This window comes from Carettochelys insculpta, chromosome 9 (genome assembly GCF_033958435.1).
Source record: "Carettochelys insculpta isolate YL-2023 chromosome 9, ASM3395843v1, whole genome shotgun sequence".
In the NCBI taxonomy this organism is placed as follows: domain Eukaryota; kingdom Metazoa; phylum Chordata; order Testudines; family Carettochelyidae; genus Carettochelys; species Carettochelys insculpta.
In genome coordinates, this window is record NC_134145.1 from 61,117,165 (window position 1) to 61,140,765 (window position 23,601).

The 23,601-nt window shown below is 41.7% G+C and overlaps 1 protein-coding gene across 4 annotated transcripts in view; it reads left to right on the top strand.

Annotated features, from left to right (window-relative positions):
• RALGPS2 (Ral GEF with PH domain and SH3 binding motif 2) overlaps positions 1–23,601 on the top strand; it is a 149,544-nt gene that overhangs the window by 19,755 nt on the left and 106,188 nt on the right. For 3 of the 4 annotated variants that reach the window (XM_075002520.1, XM_075002518.1, XM_075002521.1), the window contains 3 exons: positions 8,409–8,548; positions 15,528–15,635; positions 19,978–20,028. In XM_075002520.1, coding sequence (XP_074858621.1) covers positions 8,492–8,548; positions 15,528–15,635; positions 19,978–20,028 — 216 coding nt within the window. In that variant the 5' untranslated portion in view covers positions 8,409–8,491. Of the gene's footprint in view, positions 1–7,042; positions 7,209–7,292; positions 7,380–8,408; positions 8,549–15,527; positions 15,636–19,977; positions 20,029–23,601 lie in introns of all 4 variants that reach the window. The other variant, XM_075002519.1, reaches the window with a different exon arrangement.

The window sequence follows — 23,601 nt, forward strand, 5'->3', positions numbered from 1 at the left end:
CCAGGGTGAGGTTGCTACTTTGGGGCAGGGGTGAAGGCCCTACCAGTTGCCTCTTGTCCTCGTAGGGACCCTGGGCCGGAGTCCAGGGTAGAGGGCGGGTCTGGACTCCCCCAACCCTTCCCGAGAGGGATTACTCTACTGGAGCAGGCACGGGCCTGCAAGGGGACTGGCTTTATCCTCCCCACTCTGGACTTGCCTTTGAGGAGGATGGCTCACTAGGCAGACACTCCTGCCTTTGGAAAGGCCTGGGCAGATAAGGGGTCTCTGTGAGTCTGAGGCACAACAGAGAACTGCCACGAAGTGCAGGGACCCACAGGGGACTTTGTCACACTACTCTATTGTGAGAGTATGGCCTGTGAGGGGATATCAGTACAGTGGAGCCCAATATGATGGACACTGTCTGCCAGCTCCCCTGCCCCCACCCTAAATAAATGCCGGAGACTCTCCAGAGCTGCCACCGAAGCTGGAGGAGCTCTGGGCATGGCTGGGGTTGCTGTGGCCACCGCAGCACCTGGGGCCAGAGGAGCCGGGGGGCGGGGGGTGTTAAGTTCAGGGGCTCTCCTTCCTCACCCCTTATGCATGGAGCATGTCCGCACCCAGTGTGGAAGGTGGAAGGTGCTAGGCCAGCATTCAGTTCTTCCCTTTCTAATTGGGAGAGGGAGATAGAGGTGTGAGGGGAAGAAAGGGACAGGAATGAATGGTGGTCTGGGAAGGTCAGTACATTGTCATACAGTAGAACCATTCAAATATAGTAACTTTTGGTGTTAATGGACACCCCTTCCTCCATTAGCCTGTTAAATTAAGGGTTTACTGTACTTATCTGGCAAAGGGTCTTAATGGGGTCTAATCCAAATCTGAAGAATTTAGCTGTCTACATTTGGACTAGCCAGCAGACAATGACTGATGTCCTGAAAAGGACAGGGATTGGTAGTGTCTCCTGTGACAATCTCTATTTCAAATTTGTCATTGTTCTCTTTGTGTAAAAGTATCGGAGAGGTAGCCATGTTAGTATGTAGTTTTGTTGCTCTGAGAGAACAATGGAATTCCTTCCACAGGGGAAAGGTATAAACAGGGCCCTAGGGTTCCTCTATCTTTTTGTCTCCAGTCTGCCTTAGATATTGCCTGATACGCCATAAGGAGAAACACAAACAATGCCAAATGAGACACAATCTCAACTATGCTGAATGCCATGCTGTCCAGAGTCTCAAAAATAATCCAGACATCATAATCAAACCAGCTGACAAAGGGGGTGCTGTTGTCATCCTGAATAAGTCAGACTATGAACAGGAGGCAGCCAGACAACTCTCCAACACCACATTTTACAGACCTCTCTCCGCCGATCCCACTTTAGAATTCCAAAGGAAATTACAACAACTACTGAAGGAACTTCCTGCTGCTACTCCGGACCTCATTCACTCAGACACACCATCTGAGCCGCAGCCTGGATTATTCTGTTTACTTCCCAAAATCCACAAACCTGGAAACCCTGGATGCCCTGTCATTTCAGGTATTGGCAACCTTACCACCGAACTATCCAGTTACGTGGACTCCCTCCTCAAACCCTATGCCACCAACGCTCCTAGCTATATCCGAGATACCACCGACTTCCTGAGGAAATTACAAAACATTGGAAAAGTTCCTGATAACGCCATCCTTGCCACAATGGATGTAGAGACTCTGTACACTAATATTCCACATAAAGACGGATTACAAGCAATCAGGAATACCATCCCTGATGCCACCACAGCCGGTCTGGTGTCTGACCTCTGTAACTTTGTTCTCACACACAATCATTTCCGTTCTGGGGACAATTTATACCTCCAGATTAGTGGAACTGCTATGGGCACCCGCATGGCCCCACAATATGCTTGTATATTTATGGCTGACCTGGAACAATGATTCCTCAGCTCTCGTCCCCTATTATCACTCCTCTACTTAAGAGACATTGATGACATCTTTATGATTTGGACCCATGGTACAGAGGCTCTAGAAGAATTCCACAGAGACTTTAACAATCTACACCCCACCATCAACTTATGCCTCGATTACAACATGCAAGAGATACATTTCCTGGACACTACAGTACTCATCAAGGATGGCCTGATCAGTACCACACTGTACCGAAAACCTACTCATCGCTATACTTATCTACACCCTTCTAGTTTCCATCCTGCACACGTGACTAGATCCATTGTTTACAGTCAAGCTCTTAGGTACAATCGCATTTGCTCTGATCCAGCTGACAGAGACCAAAAACTACAAGAACTTTACCAAATATTCATAAACCTGAATTACCCACCAGGAGAAGTAAAAAATCAAATCGACAGGGCCAGACGAATACCCAGAGATCAGCTACTCCAAGATTGGCCCAAAAAAGCCAAGAACACAACACCACAGGTCATCACCTACAGCCCCCAACTCAGACCACTGCAACGAATTATTAAAGACCTACAACCTATCCTTAATCAGGATGCTACACTCCAGAAGGCCCTGGGTGACATGCCTGTTCTCTCCTACAGACAACCTCCCAAGGATCCTCACTAACAGCCACAGTCTATGCCCCAGGAACACCAGTCCTGGAACCTTTCCCTGCAACAAAGCCCGCTGCCAGCTTTGTCTACATATCTTCTCTGGAAATACCATCACTGGACCTAACCAGGTTACTCACAGAATCATGGGCACTTTCTCATGCTCCTCTACTAACATCATATATGCCATTATGTGCCAACAATGCCCAGATGCTTTGTATATTGGACAGACTTCTGACTCCCTTAGACAAAGGGTCAATGGGCACAAAACAGACATCAAAACACTCCAGATCCACAAACCAGTTAGTCAGCATTTTAATGGAATGGGGCATTCTGTCAATGACTTAAAGGTATGTGTGTTACTGAAGAAGAATTATTGCACTGTTCTGGAAAGGGAAGCAGCTGAGCTGGCTTATATTCAAATTGGGCACACTAACACATGGTTTAAATCGTGATGGGAACTTTGAGTCACTATAGGGGCTCGTCTGCATACTTGGCTCAATCTAATTCTTGACCTTCCCCCCCACCCCTCCACTCTCTGATTTGCTCACCTTGATTATCTTTTTCTGATTTGTCCTCTTGCTTACTGTGTTTGGTTCTCTGTGCCTTAAATATTGAGTCTGTTCTGGTCTGGCTATGGTTTGAAGAAGTGGGTCTGTCCCACGAAAGCTCACCTAGTAAACTATTTTGCTAGTCTTTAAAGTGCTACTTCACTGCTTTTTGTTTTGATAGTGCATAGACTAGCACAGCTTCCTCGCTGTTACTAAGGAGAAATAGAAGTGCTTTTCAGTTTACTGGAGACTCAAGTCAGGGTAAGATCATTTCTGACTTTGAAGCTTTCACCTAATATAAAGAGAGCTGTTTAGTGTAAGATCTCACAAGAACAGAGTTAGCGAGGTCTCTTTCCCTTTTATTGATTTGGTAACTCACTTTGAACTTCCTGTTTTATTTATAACCATTTAAATCCTACTGTTGTGTTTTAATAAAAACTCCTGTGGTACCTGACTGACTGACAGACTAACAGATGTTTTGGAGCATAAGCTTTCGTGGGCAAAGACCCGCTTAGTCAGAGGCATGAGTAAGTCTCAGTAATGGGGAGAGCCAGATCTGACAAGGTCTAATCAGTCAGGATGGATGCACCCCATTATCAGCAGTTTAACGTGGAGTTGGGAACATCCAGAGAGGAGAAATCAAGTCAGTTCAGTCAGGGGGGGATATGGCCCATTGTCAGTTGCTAATGTGGAGATGTGACCATCAAGAGCGGAGAAACTGCTTTTGTAATAGGCCAGCTACTCCAGTCTCAGTTCAGTCCTTGGTTGATGGAGTCAAATTTGCAAATAAAGTGCAGTTCTGAAATTTCTCTTTGCATTTTATTCTTGAAATTTTTTTGTTGTAGAAGTGCTACTTTAGATCTGTTACTGAGTGTCCAGGGAGATTGAAGTGTTCTGCTACAGCTTTTTGTATGTTACCATTACTGATGTCTGATTTATGCCCATTTACTCTCTTATGTAGATACTGTCCTGTTTAGCCAGTGTAACTTGCAGTGGCACATGGCCATAATTTGCCAGCATATATTATATTAATAGATGTGCAGGTGAAAGAGCCCCTGATGGAGTGGTTGATGTTAGGTCCTGTGATGATATCGCTGGTGTAGATACATGAGCAGAGTTGGCAGCGAGGTTTGTTGCAGGATTGGTTCCAGGTTTAGTGTTACTGTGTTGTGGTCTATAGTAGCTGGCGAGAATTTGTTTAAGGTTGGCAGGCTGTTTGTAGGCAAGGATGGATCTGCCTCCCAAGGTCTGTGAGAGTGAAAGGTCGTTGTCCAGGATGGATTGTAGGTCACTGATGATGCTCTGGAGACGCTTTAGCTGGGGGCTGTATGTGACTGCCAGCGTGACTGCCGATAATGGGCCACATCCACCCTGACTTAATAGACCTTGTTAGTTCTGGCCCTCCCCTTTACTGAGACTCACTCTTTAAATCCTCTTCTGAACCCCCCCCCCCCCCCCCCTCACTCGTGCATCTGACAAAGTGGGTCTTTGCCCACGAAACCTTATGCTCCAAAATATCTGTTAGTTTATAAACAGCCACAGGATTTGTTTTCTGTTGTGTATGAAGTATACCTGTTCTCAGCTCATCAGGGTGTTCTTTTTGCATGCTCCCAGTATGTCTTATTCTTAGCTCCCCACTTCAAGGGGCAGGGCCACAGAGCTTCCCTAGATGCAAGCTTGAGCATAGATCAGGGAGAGCCTGACAGAGACCACTTCAGAGTCAGGGTCCTCCAAATGTAGGCCCTTGGCTCCTCTGTCCATGCATGTTTACATGCTGTGTTTATCTTGTGACCATTAGGCACATGCTGAAGATAAAAGTTAAATTCTTTGGTGATTAGGGTTCTGAATTTTTGCTCCTTGAAGGGTCAGTGAGGCAAGTATTAGTTAGGTGTAACTCTTGAGCTGTTGAGAACAGCAAGAAGTCTTGTGGCACCTTATAGACTAACAGGTATTTTGGAGCATAAGCTTTTGTGGGCAAAGACCCGCTTCATCAGATGCATGGGAGGGTGGTTTCAGGGGGGTATTTAAAGAATGGTGTCCTGGTAAAGGGAGGGCCAGAGCTGACAAGTTCTATTCAGCAAGGTGGAAATGGCCCATTATCAATAGTACATATCAAAAAAGGAAAAAAGAGTCAGATCAGATGGGGATATGAGCCATTGTCACAGTCTTAATGGGGAGATATTAACACCCAGGGAAGAGAAGCTGTTTTTGTAAGTTGCGAGCCACTTCCAGTCTCTGTTTAATCCTTGGTTAATGGAGTCAAATTTGCAAATAAATTGCAGTTTCAGATTTCTCTCTCCATTTGATTTTTGAAATTTTTTTGTTTCAGGACTGCCGCCCTTAAATCTGCTACTGAGTGTCCAGGGAGATTGAAGTGTTCCCCCACGAGCGTCTGTACATTACCGTTCCTGATGTGTGATTTATGTCCATTTTATTTTTGCGTAGAGACTGTCCAGTTTGACCGATGTAAATTGCAGTGGGGCATTGCTGGCACATGATGGCATACTATATTAGTAGATGTGCAGGTAAAGGAGCCCCGATGGTATGGTTGATGTTAGGTCCTGTGATGATGTCACTGATGCAGATATGTGAGTAGAGTTGGCAGCAAGGACTGTTGCACGGGCTGGTTCCAGGCCTAGAGCCACTGGTTTGTGATTTGTAGTGGCTGGTGAGGATTTGTTTAAGGTTGGTGGACTGTCTATAGGCGAGGACAGGCCTGCCTCCCAAGGTCTGTCAGAGTGAAAGATCATTGTTCAGGATGGGTTGCAGATCACTGATGAAGATCTTGAGCAGTTCAGACCCTTGTTACAGGATCAGCGAACAGGTTTGACTCCAGGTCTGGGCACAGAAAGTACAATATGCCAGCTTAGAAAGAGATGTGTTTTTCTTCAGATTTCTGTATCTCCGGAACCTCTTGGTCAAAATGCCCCAAATTTGTCTCCCTAACTGTACCATATGAGGCACGTTAAATTTCAATGCGATCCAAGTAACCAGGCAGGAGCAAGTATAAGAGTTAAGCTTTCCAAAAAAAAAAAAAAAAAGCTGGCCTCTCAGTCCACTGCAATAAACTTGGAGCTTGTCAACATTTACACTGCACCGATGCAGTGGCACTATTATACCACGTAGTGAAGACACTATCCATAGAAAAAGGAAAGCTTCTCCCATTGGTGTAGGTGATCTACACCTCTGGAGAAGGTAGCTATGTTGATGGGAGAAAACCTTCTTTTTCACATAGTATTGTCTACACGGGGGCTTGGTCAGTATAACTGCGCTGTTCAAGGGTGTGGATTTTTTGCACCCCTGAATGATGTAGTTATACCAACACACATTAGGAGTGTAGATCATGGCTCAGCAAGGTACTTTGACTGTTTAATTAGTTTTATTTTTCTAGCATTAATGTAGAAGGTGGAGTGAGCAAGAGTAGTTATTTTGTGGTTGCACTACTTGAATCTTTTAGTTTGAGGAAATAATAGCTAAAGCAGTAAAATATTTTTAAATGTAACCCCTTCACAGAGAATAACAAAATAGAATGTACGTAAAATCAATCAGGTTGATAGGTGATCCTGGGGAAGAAAAAAAAGATGTTTTATAGAAACCCTTGGTTTTGTGGACAAAGGTCATAAATAGACCATTTATTTATTTTTTGTGGTTCCCCCTTTGGTTCATTCCACTTGCTGCTTTAAATAGCCTTATCCTTGTGATCCATGTATGCGTTGAGAGTCGGGCTGCTTCCTTGCACAACTTTGTGCAGATTCTGCGGCTGAAAGCTATTGCATCCTGCTGCACCCTCTACTTACTAGCTCCTGGCCTGAGGTCAGAGTCATCCTTTTGAGCACTGCTCCTTTTGAATGGTGGTTGTCCTGGAGGTAAGGAACTTTAATTTTAAGCTTTTAAGTTGCCCTTTTTTTGTGAGTGGATCTTTTCAAGCTGAGGTGGTGATTTCCTTTCATTTGTTTCCTCTAGGATTCAGGGAAGAGAGGTGATTCATGTCCAGAGTGAAGTTGTGCTTTCCAGACTTTGAAATATTTCTGTTTTTAAATCTCCTCTGATGCAGTGGTGTTCAACGGATATACCAGTGTTCAGGTGATGGAAGTGGGGCAATTGCTGGGTGCTGGAGAACAATGAGGAGGTACTTTGAGAGATTAGATTAATCTGGGAATATGAGGATTATCTGACTGTCTCTTCACTAATGCTCCTTTGTTTTCCTTTTCAGAATTCAGGAAGGTGAGAGAGGTGCATCAAAGCAACTGCTTGATTATTGTGCCAACAAACAGCAAAAAGGGACCTTCATAGGTCATTTGTATGTAAAGGCTGTCCTTTTGTCTTTTTTATGTAAAGCCTCCAGAGAGGATAACTAACAGAATATATTTCCACTTCTTTGTATTTAAAGATTTCTTTGTAAAAGCTGATAAAATGTTTGTTAAATGTACCATTTTGCCCTTCATTATTGCTCTGTGGATTTTAGCTATTATGGTTGGGTTTATAGTGGACAGAGTTGAGACCTTCCAAGTATCTCATTGACTGCCTTTGTGCAATTGGTATTTGTGAAATTAAATTTAAAGGTAACCACTGTTTGTTGCTGTCTGAACTACTAGCAGGTGCATGACTGCTCTAAATTGAATTAGTGGAACAGTTAATCATAGATTTAGCAAGAATTGGTGGAGAGCGAAGGGATCTTGAAAACTTTAGTTGTGGACTTGGATTTGGAGGGGAAAAAAGTTTCTCTTCCCTGCAATGAACTTCTAATGATCATATGTTGGATATGCTAAATTACATAAATGTTAGTTCTTGGTCTTTTGGGTTTTCTATTTGTCAGGTATACTAATGAAGATTAGTGTAAGTAATTTAAAACCAAGTTGTATGTTTTTTAAGATTGTTTGTTTGTTTGAAAGAAATTTTGTAGAGAGGATTAACTTTATTTTGTGTCTTATCTAGTGGCCTTTTACTACATTTTTAATGTTAAACACTTATAACTATAATCAATCAGATAGTTGTTATAATTACACAGTCTGTTTTCCAGCTAATTTCAGCCACACTGTTCTGACTTAATACTTTTAAAGTCAAAATTCAGAAGTAGAAATTCAGGAAATAAATTAATCTGTACCTATAGCAATACCAATAAAAGCTATGCCAGGAATCTGATCTATTTTTCAACACAAGGGGGCAGTAGTATTTCATAAAACAGAAAACAAGACAAACCTGTATTGTGCCAGTCGCATTCGTGTATAAGCTAATTCTACTGCTTTCATGGTCCCAGTTTATGTGCAGAAATTAAATCTGCAACAAAAATCATAAGAATTAAATTTCTAACATTTTCATTGTCTTGTAGGAATGATTACTCTGTTGCCCTGGAAATGAAGTGACTACCCTGTTGCTGTAAATGTAGGGCAGAAGATCAATGGTGTGGGCAGTATGGAGCTAATGAATGGGCAGTCGAGCAATGTTAACATTGCTGCTACTGCTTCAGATGTAAGTACTACAAGCTTGCCATCCCAAACTAGTTAATCAAATATTTAAATTTATGAAATACATTGGGTAACACAAACAAAACAATGCAAATTAAAATGGTGGCTTTTCTTCTATAAAGATATGTTGTGCAGCAGGGTATTATTCTATGTGTCTTGTCTTTGACACTTGACATTTCATGTAGATCAAAATTTTGAATTTTTAGTATGCTTACGAGCCAGGAGCATAACCCAGCCTGTCTGGATTTGCCATAGGCAATGAGTGTCTCTGGATGCGTTAGGAGTGTTTTTTAGCTCTGTTGTTTGTGCCTGATTCATTCCATCTCACAGTACATGCTTTGTGAAAGGAGTCTTAATGAAAACTCTCTTTATGTAGTTGCAAATTTTTTGTTAACTTTTGAGAATAATTTCAAATTCAGTACATGGATGAGGTTCTGGCATACTCTTGTTGATGATACCACTTACGTCAGTTGCCTTCCCCAAGCTTTGTTACACCATCCAGCTGCCTTGGGGGCAGTACTGGAGCCTCTCTGGACCACACACGTTAGTTTTTTGCTTATGGCTGAACATCTTTCTTGTTGCCTGCCTCAGTCCTCCTGGGACTCCCATTCAGGCTTTTCAGAGCTTTCAAATTGACTCTTGTTTCCTAGGTCCTCTACTTACAGGTTGGTTCTTTCACAGACAGATGACCCAGGGATGGATTATGTCTGCCTTTTCTCATTTGATGGCAGTTATGACACCAGAGCTACTCTTAATACAGATAAGTAATAGGACAGTCAGGCTGCTGAGCTATATACCTTTTGACAAATGGTCTCCTAACTTTTGTAGTTGGTTATGTCTTATAGGTAGGCTTGTCATCTCATTCAGTACCCTGTCTTCATCTTGAAGAGACCTCAAGATATAATGGTGACAAGACTAATGCCCCTTTTTCTTGAATGACCAGTAAGAATCTTAGGGTTCTCCATAAATTTCCTTAGAGATGGCTGTTAACTGAGTAGAAACAATGGATCCCATGTGCATCCACTGAGAAGTAGAGATCGACGTCCATCCAGAAGATTTCTCATACAATGAAACGTGTTCCTTTTTGAGAGCAGCCTGTACTAGTACTGGAGACCTCCTGAGCGGAGGGCCTGTAAACAATAAACTACAGTTGCATAAAATTCATTATAGGAGTAATATTCTGTTGTTGGGGCTCTTCCTCTACAATAGACATCTTTGCCACCAGGGACAATGCGTAGTCAGAACTGTTGTCAGAGGGGAATACTGGTTGCCCCTCTTGCAGTGGGAGCCACACTGAAACATACTTGAAGACAGATTATTTAACCCTAAAGAAGCTTTGGGTTGTAGGCAGTGATGATTCTGTGATGCAATCAACTTTTTGGAGTCTTCCGCTACTAGGAACTTCAAATTGTGAAGGAATGAGAGCACGTTGTGGCTGTTCCACCCTTCTAGGAGTACGAAGGGCAGTGTGTAGGGCTTACATAGGCCCTACTTTTTTTTTTTTTTTAAAGGGGCGGGGGAAGAGACTCTCCCTCATGCATGAAGCACATGTGAACCTATGATAGACACTAAGAACGTTTGAGAAATCATTTATTATAGCACGTCTCCACCTTTGTCTACAGGCTGATTTAGTTGAAGCTATACTAGAAGCAATGAATGAAGAATTTCCTTCACCTTTTAACTTTCTTAGGATATGTCTACACTGCAGCATAAAGTCATTTTTAAGGCACTTAGCTTAATTTTACAATGTGACTGTCTTCACTGTGAATATCAGGTCGTTTTTTAAGGAGCATCTGCTGCAACAATGCCGAGTTCAAAGTTAAAAGGTGGGATTAATGCTAGTGTGGAAATGACATCAATTTAAATAGATTTTTTTTATTGGCTTCCAGAGGTATCCTGTGATGCCCCACAGGTGTACATTCAGTCTTCTTTCACCTCCCCTGCTTTCCAGGTCTTTGTCTACACTAGCACAAATCTTCAAAATGGCCATGCAAATGGCCATTTCAAAGATTACTAATGAGGCACTGAAATACATATTCAGCACCTCATTTGCATGCCATCAGCTGGAGCTCTCTGAAATTGCCCCATTTCACTGCCATGCAGCTCATCTAGATGGGGGTCCTTTTCGAAAGGACGCCAGGAACTTTGAAATCCCCTTATTCCTATCTGCCTAGTGGTGGGGGGGGGTGACCAGTCCCCAAAACAGATGTGGCCAGGTGCTGGCCCTCCAACTAAGCTCTGCCTGCAGGGGTTAACTGAGGCTTCTGCTGACATGGTGCAGTCACCTGGTTTCTTATTAGGTAGGCAATAGACTCTAAAAATATTTCCTGCCAGGGGAGCCATACCCCTGGCATGTATTGCCTTACAGAGGTGGGTGGGGCAGCCAGCCCGCAAAAGTTTTTGCTGTGTGGAAGAACCAGTCCCCTGGCATGTGGTGAGCCACTGGAATATCTGCTGATAGGAATAAGGGGATTTCACATTTCCTGGGGTCCTTTTGAAAAGGACCCCCATCTGGACACGGGAGCCAAACGTGGCAATTTCAAGGAGCCATGGCCACCAGCATGCTAATGAGGCGCTGAATATGCATTTTAGCGCCTCATTAGTAATCTTCAAAATGGCCATATGCTTGCTCATTTTGAAGATTTGTGCTTGTGTAGACGTAGCCCAGGTGTGGAGGAAGTAGGAAATGGGAAGTCCAACATTTTGAATGAATCCATCATGATCAGCTGGGCAATTGCATCTACCCAGGAAAGAGAGCCCCAGTATGGAGCCATTGGGAGAGCCAGGATCTCATTTTGGCTGGTGGCTTGGCAGTTGGAACCAGAGAGCGGCAAATCAGACAGCAGGGTGGTGTGCCCTGCCCTGTGAGGAGTGAAGGCTTCTTCCCTGCCCAGGATATAGCAGGAGAGGCCGAGAAACTCCTTTTGTGCACTTCACATTTGAGTGAAGGCACCATGCAGTCAGGAGTCTTGCACCCCCTGTGCCCTATGGCTAGGGGTTACCCCTACCCTAAGAGCCATGCGGCTGCTGTGCCAGCCTCTACCCCATGACACCACATGGTGGCTGGGCTGTGGATGTCGTGCTTCTAGGAGAGGCCAAGAAACTTCTTTTCTGCACTATATGTTTGTGTGGGGCAGCCCCTCTCCCTCACAGGCGCCATGTGGCTGACAGGCTAGCCCTAATCCTACCACACCACATGCTGGCTGTGCAGTGCGGGACCATTCTTCTGGACAGCAGCATGTCTTGGCCTGTGCAGAGTGAAGGCTTCTGCATGTCACGTTTTCCAGGGGCTCACCACGTGCCAGGGGACTGTTTTTTTCCCCATGGCAAAAATTTTTGTGGGCTGGCTGCCCCACATCTTTGAGGCAACACATGCCGGGGGTATGGCTGACCTGGCAGGAAATATTTTTGGAGTCTGTTGCTTTCCTAATAAGAAACCAGGTGACTGCACCATGTCAGCAGGAGCATCAGTTCACCCCTGCAGGCAGAGCTTAGTTGGGGGGCCAGCACCTGGCCACATCTGTGTTTGGGGCTGGTCTTCCCAAACCCCCAAGCTAGGCACACCACTCCAGTACTCTCCCTTTCCAAAACATATGTCTCAGGGGGGAGCCCCAGTCTCAGCAGTAGCCTGTTTGCTACGTTTTTACTGAGGTACCTGTTGACATCATTCTCTCCCTACCTTTGTGCGTGTCATCTGGCTTTAATACACTGTTATCATAAACGTGGGATTGAAGGTTCCCTGCCTTGTGAAAGGTGTTCTTTCACTGGGGGAAAACCTCAAGTACCTGTTGACATGGTACAGTCATGGTACACATTTTCAAAGGGTGCTTCAGCTTCTGAAGCCCACTGCTTGTTTGACTTTCTTTCCCTTGGGATTCCCTACTTTCCTTCTCTGGGAATTATATTGTTTTCTCTTTTCCCTATTTAAATAGATCCAGATTCTTCCAGTGTTCTTTCACTGGGGTACAACTAGTTGAGCAATCCATTCACATGGTTCAGTCATGGTCTTCTTTGCCCTGGGATTCCTTACTTTTCCTTATTTCCTTCTGAAAAAAAATTACCATTTGCTTTCAGTGGGAGGGGAGTGAGGACAATGCAGTCTGGGAAGATGACAGCGAGTGCTCTCGGAACACATTTGGTTAACAAGTCCATAATGTGGACGACTCAAACAATTTCTCTCATTGGGGAAAGAGACTTCTGAAAAATGGCTGTTTTTCAAAGGGAGGGGTATGAGGGCAATGCAGTATGGGAAGATGACATCACACAACCATTTTTTTTCCACCATGGAGCACCAGCAGGAAAAAGGCAGAATGCAGCAGAGCTGAGGGAACTGTGGGATAGGTTCCCATAATGCACTACTGCAACAGTCAAACTTTCCTAATTTAGTGGGGACACTTTAAGTTGACTTTGTAGGGAGTTGCAGATACCCAACTTTAACTTTATAAAATCCAGTGTTGCAAAGTAGACTTTAACAGATTTGACTGTTTCGTAGTGTAGACGTAGCCTTGGTTTTTATGTCCCTCACCCCTTAGTGTTTGGTGTGCAGGATAGCTCAGAGCTTTGGACTAATTAAAGCTGTCACTTCGAACTGTGCAGGAGTCACAAAATATTTAATATTTAAAAATCTGAAGCACATCGGGTAACTGAAGATGCAAATCTGGTTTCACTGATGCAGATGTTGGAAAGAGGTTAGAGTTACAGTAATGTAGTACTTATTGTAACAGTGATAATTGTGCTTTTCTGCTCCAGTGGTTCTTTATAAACAGAGAAGATTGCATTATTTAAAATTTCAGCAGGATTAGATCACTCCATTCCCAGGTGTCCCAGTATCTATCTGTCTGTGGGTATAACCAATTATAATAGTAACAGATACTGCTTGCTCTGGATTTCATGGCAAGATGAGAACATCACCTATCGTTTGCACTGTGCTTATGTAACTGCTAGCACTGGTATTGCTGCACTGGTTGCTGAGGGTACGTCTACATCAGACTTGAAAGTTGACTTCAGATATACAACTCTATCTACAGCACTTGCATACCTGGAATCGATGTGTCAGAAATCTACTTACCTGACTGTTTTTGGCAAGGATGGTCGAAGGGAGCATTTCTCTTGTTGACCTCCCTTACTCCTCGCAATAGCCAACCCCGAGAGAGCGGGTTTTGTTTTGGTTTTTTTTTCGTATTTTACCAGACATGTAAATTGAACTCTGGAAGATTAACCCTAACTGGGTTGGTTTCCCCCACCACGCCCCAAAGTGTAGACATGCCCTAAAATTATAATTTGAATACAGCAAAGGTTTGGCTTCCAGAACCATTATTATTAGTGATAATTCCTGAGAAGGGAAGAACCTAGCTTCCCGCTCAGAACCCACAGTTTATTGTACGTCCAGGGTAACTACGTATACCAAATACTGCGTAAAATATCTATTGTTCATGAAATGTGTTGCATTTAGCAAGTACACTTATAGTTTGTTTCCTTTTTGTATTTTGACGTGCCCTCCCACCTCCCTCTCAAAATTGAGAGTGTGGCAGAAAAAGGCAGAAAAACAAATATAGAGAATTGGAGGGATGGAGGAGGGAAAGGAGGCAACATCTCAGTTTCCGTCCACTGTGAGAGTTTGTGTATCTAATATCAAGAATCTTGATTGTAATTTTTAGACTTGTGGTATCTTTTCAAATGTGAGAGGGGGAAACTAATTTACGGTCTCTTACTTTTACTACCAACCCAATAATTTCAAAAATATCCAAATAGTCAAAAAATATCGGTGTTGTTTTGCATTTGCAGTGATTTTAGTGCTTACAAAAGGAGTAAGGATAGCTGACATATTGTCTTAATCTTTACCTGTAACTATAATTTTATTTCAGTGTTAGCTCTTTCCTGAGCAAATGTTGGATCTATTCACCCTTTTCAGTGGTGATTTTTTTTAAAATGTGAAACTAGTAGAAATAACTTTTTTGCCTTGAGTAAGAGAGATTTTGAATTTAATCTCTATGTAAATACTGCACATAAAGGCTTATGTCTACACTATCAGATAAATTTGATTTTATAACTGTTTTATAAATTTGATTTTGAGTATCCTCATTTCCCACAAAGTCCACACAGTCAAGTTAGTGCTACCAGGCTAGAGTGGCCAGACATTGTTTGTTGCAGCAGTGCACTGTGACAATCTATTCCACAGTTCCCTCAGCCCTGTGTTCTGTAGTGTCCCTGTAGGCCCTGCTGCACCCCCAAAGCTGGCAGTGCTTACCTTGCTGCCTGGTTTCCAAGTCCCTGCAGTTTGGGGGATCTGGGAAACTGACCAGCACTGCTGCGCCTGGCTCAGAGGAGCTGAGAGCCAGGCACACCAGGGAAGCCAGGTGCTGCACTGCTCAGTTGCCTAGCTTCCATGAGTGGAGGGCAGCTGGAAGCGTAGCAGTGCCTGCAGTTTCTTGGCTCCCTGCCACTTGCAGGAGGCAGGAAACTGACCAGGGCTGCTGTGCTGGTCAGTTTCCTGGCTCCCGCAAGTGGCGGGCAGTTGGGAGCCAGGTGCAACAGCGCTAGTCAGCCTCTGGAGGCTAATGAATTCAATTAAAAGACATGTTGCTTCCATGCTAGCCTTCATTTGAACTGATAAATTCAAATGTGACACTACACCCACCTGTTTCCAATGATATGCTATCAATATTAGTGCTCCCTAAATCAAGCTAATGGTATTTTACAGTGAAGACAGTCACTTGGTACAATCAAGCTAACTGCCTTAAATTAGAATTTATCTCATAGTGTGGACATAGCCTAAGAGCGTCATCTAGAGTCCACTGAGGCCAAGTAAGTTTCTCAGGTTTCAATGGGGTTTTGGCTAGACCCTAATATTCTACAGATTCTTTGGTCCAAGCATAATTTGTGTTATAGAAAAGTTTCATGAAACAAAGACAATTGTAAATAAATCTTTTCTCTCTTCATTTGAAAAGAGAACTGTATCAATGTTAACTTTTTTATTTTGACAGAAGAGTAGCAGCTCTGAATCCTTAAGTGATAAAGGTTCTGCTGAACTGAAGAAAAGCTTTGATGCAGTGGTATTCGATGTTCTCAAGGTTACACCAGAAGAATATGCTGTAAGTATTCAAGTGAACTTTTTTGTGAGAACACTTATACTTTTGGCAGCTCTTTTGTTCCTCTTTCAATCCTGTTTCTCCACTTACGGGGGTTCAAAAAGAGGGCCCTTTTTGATTTCTTCCGTACATATATTTAGGCTAGATTGCCCCCAAGCCTTTTAGTAATACAGCTCAGGTTCTTTCCATATGTAATATAATTTAATAGTCCAAAAATGCTTAAGTTGGTAGGGTTTTAGTTTAGTTCTGACCATGTTACGGTAAGAAATATCGGCTTTCTTCATTTTAATGAGAGGATGAAAACTGATCTGAATTTGTTTGCAGTTGGCATGCTTACCTCTGATTATGAAGCGCCAATGTAAACATTATTTCAGAATCTTCAATCAGTTTGGTCGTTAGTGGGCTCTTCATTTTTAGTTTTCTTTAGAGGAAAGGGTAATAGGAATACAGGAGCAAAAATCTATCCAATGCACTATTGTAATAATCTTGGCACAAAATATGCCTTTGAGGGATAATCCAAAAACTCCTCATTGGCTGGTCATTGTTGTCCTGGTAAAGCATCTGTGGTGATGTTGTATGCGAAGTTATAAGATTTCTCCTTATGATGGTACCGAAGGAACGAGTGTCATGCTTAAATGCAAATGAAGCAGTAATCAGTCATCAAGCAGGCATGAATAGTCCAAGCAGATGAGCAAAAAGCAACAGGGAATATCCTTCTCCATACACTGTCTCCTGAATCCCATCTGAAGATATTTATGTAGAGGAGGAATGATACTATTTTAGAGAGAGAGAGAGGAGAAAAAAGGGGGGGGATAAATATCCCAAGATACCCCTTCTCCATGTGGCTATCACATTCACAGCACCTGAAGTGACAGAGGAAGTATTCTAGGACAAAGGTCCTGACTAGAAGTTTTGATTAGGAAGATTGCTGAAGGCATATGGTGAGGACCTTGGCTTGAATCTGATATAGTTTGTTAAATTAGGCCCCAATAGCATTTTAACTTTTAATGCCTTCATATTTGCTCTCAAAATCTTTGTAGTTAACTTTTTTTTAAATTCAGTGTGGTGAAACTGAACTGTTCAGGAAACTCCATTTAGGGTAGGACATTGTGTGCACACAATTTCTAATCTACTATATATTTTGAAACTTTGCATCTGTCTGTCCCCTCTGAGTCCATTTGTTCAATAACTCCTCCTAAACACTAAAAGATAAGACCACCAAATCTGGTACGCAGCTTCATCTAATCATAACTTAAATCAGGATAAAAGTATGGTTGTGCCACCACATGAGCATAGAAGGTGATTGTTTCTCATCAAACTGAAAGGGAAGGATATAGCAGAGAAAGCTCTTCTTCGAGGTGTGTCCCTGTGGGTACTCCTCATAAGGTGGTTCAGCACAGAGGAAATGGCACGACCTGCTGCACCGATGCAACATGACAGGTCTGTGGCACAGATGACTCTGGTTCCCAGCCTGAGTTTGCATTCACTGTCATCACCAAATAGCCCACACTGCAGCAATTTATCAGCCAAGCAGATCTCCATATTACTTTCACCCCTGGAACTTTTATATTTTTGATACTAATGATGCTCTAATCAGGTCAGGTCCAAGCTTTATCAATAAAATTGCCAGTTTGGTGCCTTCCCCTCTCCAGGAATGAAGAGGAGAAATGGGCTCTTACCTTTGTAGTTGGTTCTTGATTAAGGCTATTAGGTCATGAGGGACTGGAGGATAATTGAATTGGGGTCTCCCATGACCCAGGTGAGTTCCCTCCCTGCTGAGCTCAAAGTTATAAGGCAGGCTGCTGCTGCCTCTTCATCCCTCCTTTTGCTTCCCTGACTGTTGTATTAGTCTGGTTCTTCTCTTTGTCAGAATACCTGAAATAAAAATGAAATGACTGAGGTATGTGGAAACAAAAATGTTTAATTTTGACCTAACTCAAAATATTTTCAATTTCATAATTTGTCCAATTGACAAAAATTGATTTTTGGGCTGACCTGAATAAAAATCGCTCCCCCCCACTCCGCCCCAAATATATTTGAACTGCCAGAAAACCTAAAAATCTGTTGGGAAGCCTGCTTGATAGTTTTAAGGAGGGAAAAATAATTGTAGTGTTCAATAATGAAAATGACAAGATGTAAACACACCAGTAAACACCATAGTTAAAATTAGAAATAAAATTAAAATGAGATTAATGATAAAAATTAGCAATTTACAAGTAGACATCATGTTTGTATGTGATATTCCTAGGTAGTTAAGAATTTCATTGGGTTTGATCAGCATGACAGTTTCCCCTGAAATATAATTTAACAACTATATAGGCAGTTTTTCAGTAGGATGGTGAGAGAGAGTATTTTGTTTCAGAAAACTTTGTTCTATTATTCATTGCCTTTTTAAATGAACTTCTGAGGCTAGGTCAGTCTGATGTCCCTTCAGCATGCAATTTAACATCTGCTGTCATGAAGGAACAAAAACATTCTTACTACTTGATTACATTCATAAATTTTTGACTGAGTGTTAAGACAGCTTGGGAATTAACTTTTTATAATAACTTTTAAAAGGTTCTTAAATATTTTTAGTGATTTGGCACACTGATAAATGTCAGACTAAAGGCAGCTGGAAAACTGTTGTCCAACTGGTTCTATAGTAATGTATCAGTTATACAGGAAAACTTGAGTTAAAACGGAGTTGGGACTTGCAGTTTGAAAACTCTGTTTTATTGGGGGGTTTTTTGGGTGTTTTTGTTTGTCTTTTAAAGTATTCAAATGAGTGTAATTTGGGTTTAGTCTCGTTTATTCCTGTAAAGCTCTCAAAAATGAAATGTACATAATTTTCTAGAAACATTAAATTCTGAAGCAAACATGGGATTCCTAGTGTTTGCCCAAAATCAGTATTAGGAGGAAGAGCAACTAAGCCTAGATAAGAGTGAGAGTGCGATTTGTAAACGAGAAGGAAGGACTTTGCATTTTTATAATATTCCTGCTGTTGACAGCATCTGGCTTTGAGATTGAGTTGGCTGTCATCTTATATTCAATTCTGATGGATTCCTGAATATCTCTTGTGGCAAAAATAACTGTGTGGCAAAAATGCACGTCTTCTGTGGCAGGTAAGTAGATGTAACCAATGTACTGGCCATAGAACTTGCCACTGAGATTCACATGCTGGTGATATGCAGACTCCACTACTGCAACTCATATCTAAGCGTGAAGCTGTGCCCTGAAATATTGCTGTGACAGTTAGATTGCTATGCATTGTATCTAACAACAGCTGACTTGTGGGGATATTGTGCTTGTTCCTCTGAATTGGCTTACTTTGAATATAGTCTGTTAGTAACTGTCCTAGAGCTCAAATCATTCTAAGATTAGTGTCCATATCTGGGCAAGCTCTCTAGTTTTCCAGCGAGGACCTCCCATGACAACCAAGTCTTCCTGGAATTGTGAAATTGTTAACAAGTATTAGGTATGTAGTATATGTTTATCCTTGTTGGTCCTAGGATATTAGAGATAGGAGGATGGTGAGGTAATATTTTTTTTTATTGCACCAACTTATGTTGGTGAAAGACAAGCTTTTGAGCCAGGCTTCTTCTTGAACACAAGAGATGAAGTTTTTAAGGGACCAAGATAAAAACTATATGAAACTCACTGCTTGAAGAGAGATTATATGTTGCCATGGAATTCAATGCTGAAAACTAAATACACAACCCAGCTCTATCCATAGTTGTTCTTACACAGAACCACAGCTCCCTTGTTAAACACGCAAACAAAAGTCAACCACTGTTTATTAATTCTAGCTAATGGGAATGAAGATAGTTGTTTTGTTTCCTAGTTCTTGGCATATAAACAGGTACTAAATTGAAGGATGCCATATAAAACATAGATTTGATTAATGAGCTGCAGGAATGTTTCAAAAGCTATGGATATGGATTAGAGAAGGCTGTTTAAAGCATTGAGAGAGTGAGATTTTTCAGGATTTGAAAGTTCTTTCTTGGCAATCTTTAGAAGTCTTTCTGTAGTTGACCTTATAGCTTATATATTTTAAATCATGACTCTCAAATGCAGGATTAGGTTAACCAGAACAACATACTTGCTTGTACATAGGATTTTGTTCAATTGGATAGATGTAAAATACTTACCATTAATTTACACTTTGGGTATGCAGTCTGTTTTGGTGGTAATAGCAAGGATATCTATCTGTTGGTAACAGATTCATGATAGCTGGTATGTCCTGCATAATTATAGTGAAATAACAAAATGCGACAGAGCAAAACAAACATAGCTGACATCTAATATAGGATTTTAAAGGCAAAGAAAATAAATTTTGACTGTAATGTATACCTTTTTATTTCAGGGTCAGATAACACTAATGGATGTTCCAGTATTCAAAGCTATTCAGCCAGAGGTGAGTAGTTCATGGTTTTCCCCCGCCCCCTTCTAATTTTAAATTCAGAGGGTCAAGATTTTGTGATGTCATCTGGCAAACATAATTTCTGGAACTGGAGAACACATATACTCTATCTCGACTTGGCACTTCTTACAAAGCTTTGAAGCAGATGGTTTTAAAACATTGAGGATAACTATATAATAATGGTGTGTTTGGGGAAAGCTGTTAGAATTAAACACAGTCAAGTAATGATAAAACAGTCTTTCCGAATCTTCCTTTTGCATTGTTTTCTGAATGTAAAACATCTGTGGTTGAATATAAAGTTCTAACTCTTAACTAGGTGAAAAACGCAATTGGTGGTGTTTGTCCAATTTGTCTTTGGGCTTCAGTGACAAATAATATGCTTTTTTTGTGCACTGATAGGCCAGTTTGACTTTTCGTAGGTTGTAAGTTTTCCATATGAGTTACATTTCATGCCTTATTGCTATTTTTCTAGTTTACATAGTAATAACAATATGCCTGAATGTAAATTAAATAGGTGATTAAAAGGAGATAGTGAAAATAAAAATGAGTGGTTCCCAGAAACATACATCAGTTGAGTGCTTCATTTTTTCTACCCAAAGCGCATAAACAGAGTGAAGATTATATTACCCTATCTGATAGAAGAGTAGAAAAATGGGATTCATTTCATCTGGGGAATCCTTTCTGTCTCCCATAAACCCACTCTGTGGTGCTGGAAAACGTCTGAGGCCAAGTGGAATGTGACCCAAGCAAAGGTCATGGAAAGACTTAGTGATGCTAGCATTTCCATTGCAGATGCTGCATATGAACCTAAGGAATTTTTGTGTCTTAAAACTATCTGAATAGACAAAGGAGTTCTTCTGCCACTGACTGCTCTGGTGTTAGCTGCATTTAGCTCAAAATTTTAATATCGCTTCGTCCATTGCTGGTATTTTCTGTTGTTGATGTTTTATGCCAGTGTCAGTGCTATCTCATGCAGTTACTCCATCAACTAACTTATTTTTTTTTTAACTTGGCCTAAATTTTGGGAGGCCTTATCTCGTGTAGCTTATTTTCTAATTAGTGGCATGTTCCATGTTGATGTCTGTGGAAATTGTGGTTGATGTACAATAGCTTTTAATAAATTACAGCAAAATACCATAGTTCCCAGCCGTCCTGGGTTTTATGGGACTCTTATGCTTTGACCCACAAAATCCCCTGCCCTACTTGAAGTGGGACTGAGCAGCACTGTAAACCCACACACCAGGGGCCAGATCCAGCCTCTGGAGCAGGGAGCCAAACTCAGGCATCGCTACAGAACAGGAGCTGCAGGAACAATTTCCTCTGCAACTATACAACCACCCTGTGCAGCCATGATACCCTTCCCCCACAGCCTCACAGGCTGTTGAGAGCAGGACGTGTTCTGCTTTAGTTGTATTAAGTGTTGGGAGGTATGGTCTGTCCTACTCAGTTAAGGATTTCCATTGTGTCAGCGGTCTTCATGCTTAATAGCTTCCGGGCTTTCACACTATCATGCACTCCTGTACTCTTACGAAGGAGGCAGTTGTTCATTATTAGCTCTTTGGGCCTCTGTCTTGGATATAGCTCAGCATTGTCTAAGATCACTGTTCTTCTGGCATTTCTGTAGAAGAGCCTTTAACTCTAAAGTTTGATCTCCATGCACAAATATAGTTTCCTTCTTCATGAGCACATGACAAAAAAAAAATTCTTATCTATTGGTTGGAGCAGATACCATGGATGTGACTGCTGAGACAAAAGAAATGGTCATGTCCATCGATTGGGTTATTTCCCTTCCCCATTGACAAAGAGGACAGGAAAACAGAATTTTCTTTAGGCAGGGATAATTAAACTACAGGTGAATCTCTTCTTTCTGGCCACCTATTCTGCTTGAATAAATCTAACATGCTTTGGAGGACTGCTCCCTCTGAAACTTAGAGGCAGCCTTTCTTAACATGAAATTGGTCACATCATTCTCCGAGGAAAATGCCACTGTGGGTTCAGTCACATTGTCCACCTTGTCAAATATATCTAGTGCAATTATTGGGACACCTGTGACTCCTAGCCGGAGAGGATACAAGTGAACAGAATGACCTGGGGGTTGCATTTTTTCTGCAACTCAAAAGGTGAGAGAGACTGGGAAAGGTGTGTGGTAGAAATTCAGAAAAGGAAGGGACATCTTTTCTTCTGTAGGGTACATAAAAGGATTTCAGGAAGTTCCATTTGTTGTCTACATTGATCCTGCAGAATCAACAGAGGAGGTGTGATACCAAACATTGTAAAATATGGAAATAGGGTTTTCTTGGGAGGAAAGTTCTGGTAGGAGTTTGGGCAATCATTAAGTTCCAACAAATGCACAAACTCACCATTGGGAGAAGTATCAGATTCCTGTCTGACTGGCAGATATCTGTCTTTCTGTATTCTTCAACCCAGGCATCTGCTCATGTGAAAGAGCTCCATTGCAGAAAGATTGGTTTTTATGATAGAAAAGCAAAGACCTTTGAGTCTGAAAAGCTCCCAAAATATCATTGTATTGCAGACATAAACTCTATTTCAAAAATGACCCAGTTGGTTTTGAAAGACAGTAGATCCATTACTTCCCATTCTGACAGTAGAACCAGTTTCCCAAAGGAGAGGTTATCCAAATTTAGTTCCAGCTCTTTATCTATAAAGAAAAGTCTGGAGTGAGCTGGCCTCTGTTGGACAGCAAAGATGCACAAATAAAATGGATTCCAGATGGAGACTTTCACACGGAGCATTTAACAAAAGTGGTTTACTCACCTTGATTCTTCTTAGAAGATCTTGTATGCATTCCAACTGACTGCATGAATGTGTCCCAAAGTTTTCCTTCTTTTACTCATATTACCATTAGAGATCCTATCTTCTGACCACAAGTACTTCCTACTTGTTGACAAACTTAGCTCTGGAGAATATGCATGTAATGCATTCCTGGATCACTTCCTCATTTGGAATATAAATGATTGCCACAGCAGGAATAAGGGATTTTGATCAGTAGTTAGAAAAACACCTTATTTTCCACTAAGTTTCACAGCTGGGGGTATTCAATTCTACTTCTAAAGGCATTGTGTATCTCTTAGCAAACAATAAGAAAAGTTAAAATTGGTAATCTCAAAGATTCATTTCAGAACTATTTGTGATCACTCGTTACATTAACAGTATGCAGTGCGGTATCACATCTGTTACAGTCAGTGCTTCCTGGGGTGGGAGATGGTTGCTGGGGACATGTGGGGCTGAGGAGGCATCCTCAGTATGATTGTGATTTACGCACTGTATCACAATTATGTGTTACTTTTGTTGTACCCGTAAAATAGAAGCCAATTGGAAGCATGGAGTAGTGCATGGTTTGATTAATGACTGCTGCGTTAAAACTGTCCAAGTATTTAAAGGGCTCAGTGCACATTAATAAATTGAAACAAATAAAAGCACTTTGCTAATTAGGTCATCTAATTGGAATTTTTACACAAGGGAAAGAAGCTTGACTTGTTTTCTCACTCCAGAGAGCTGCAGCAAAATCCACCAAACCACTGTAATCATGTCCATAAATGCACTGTA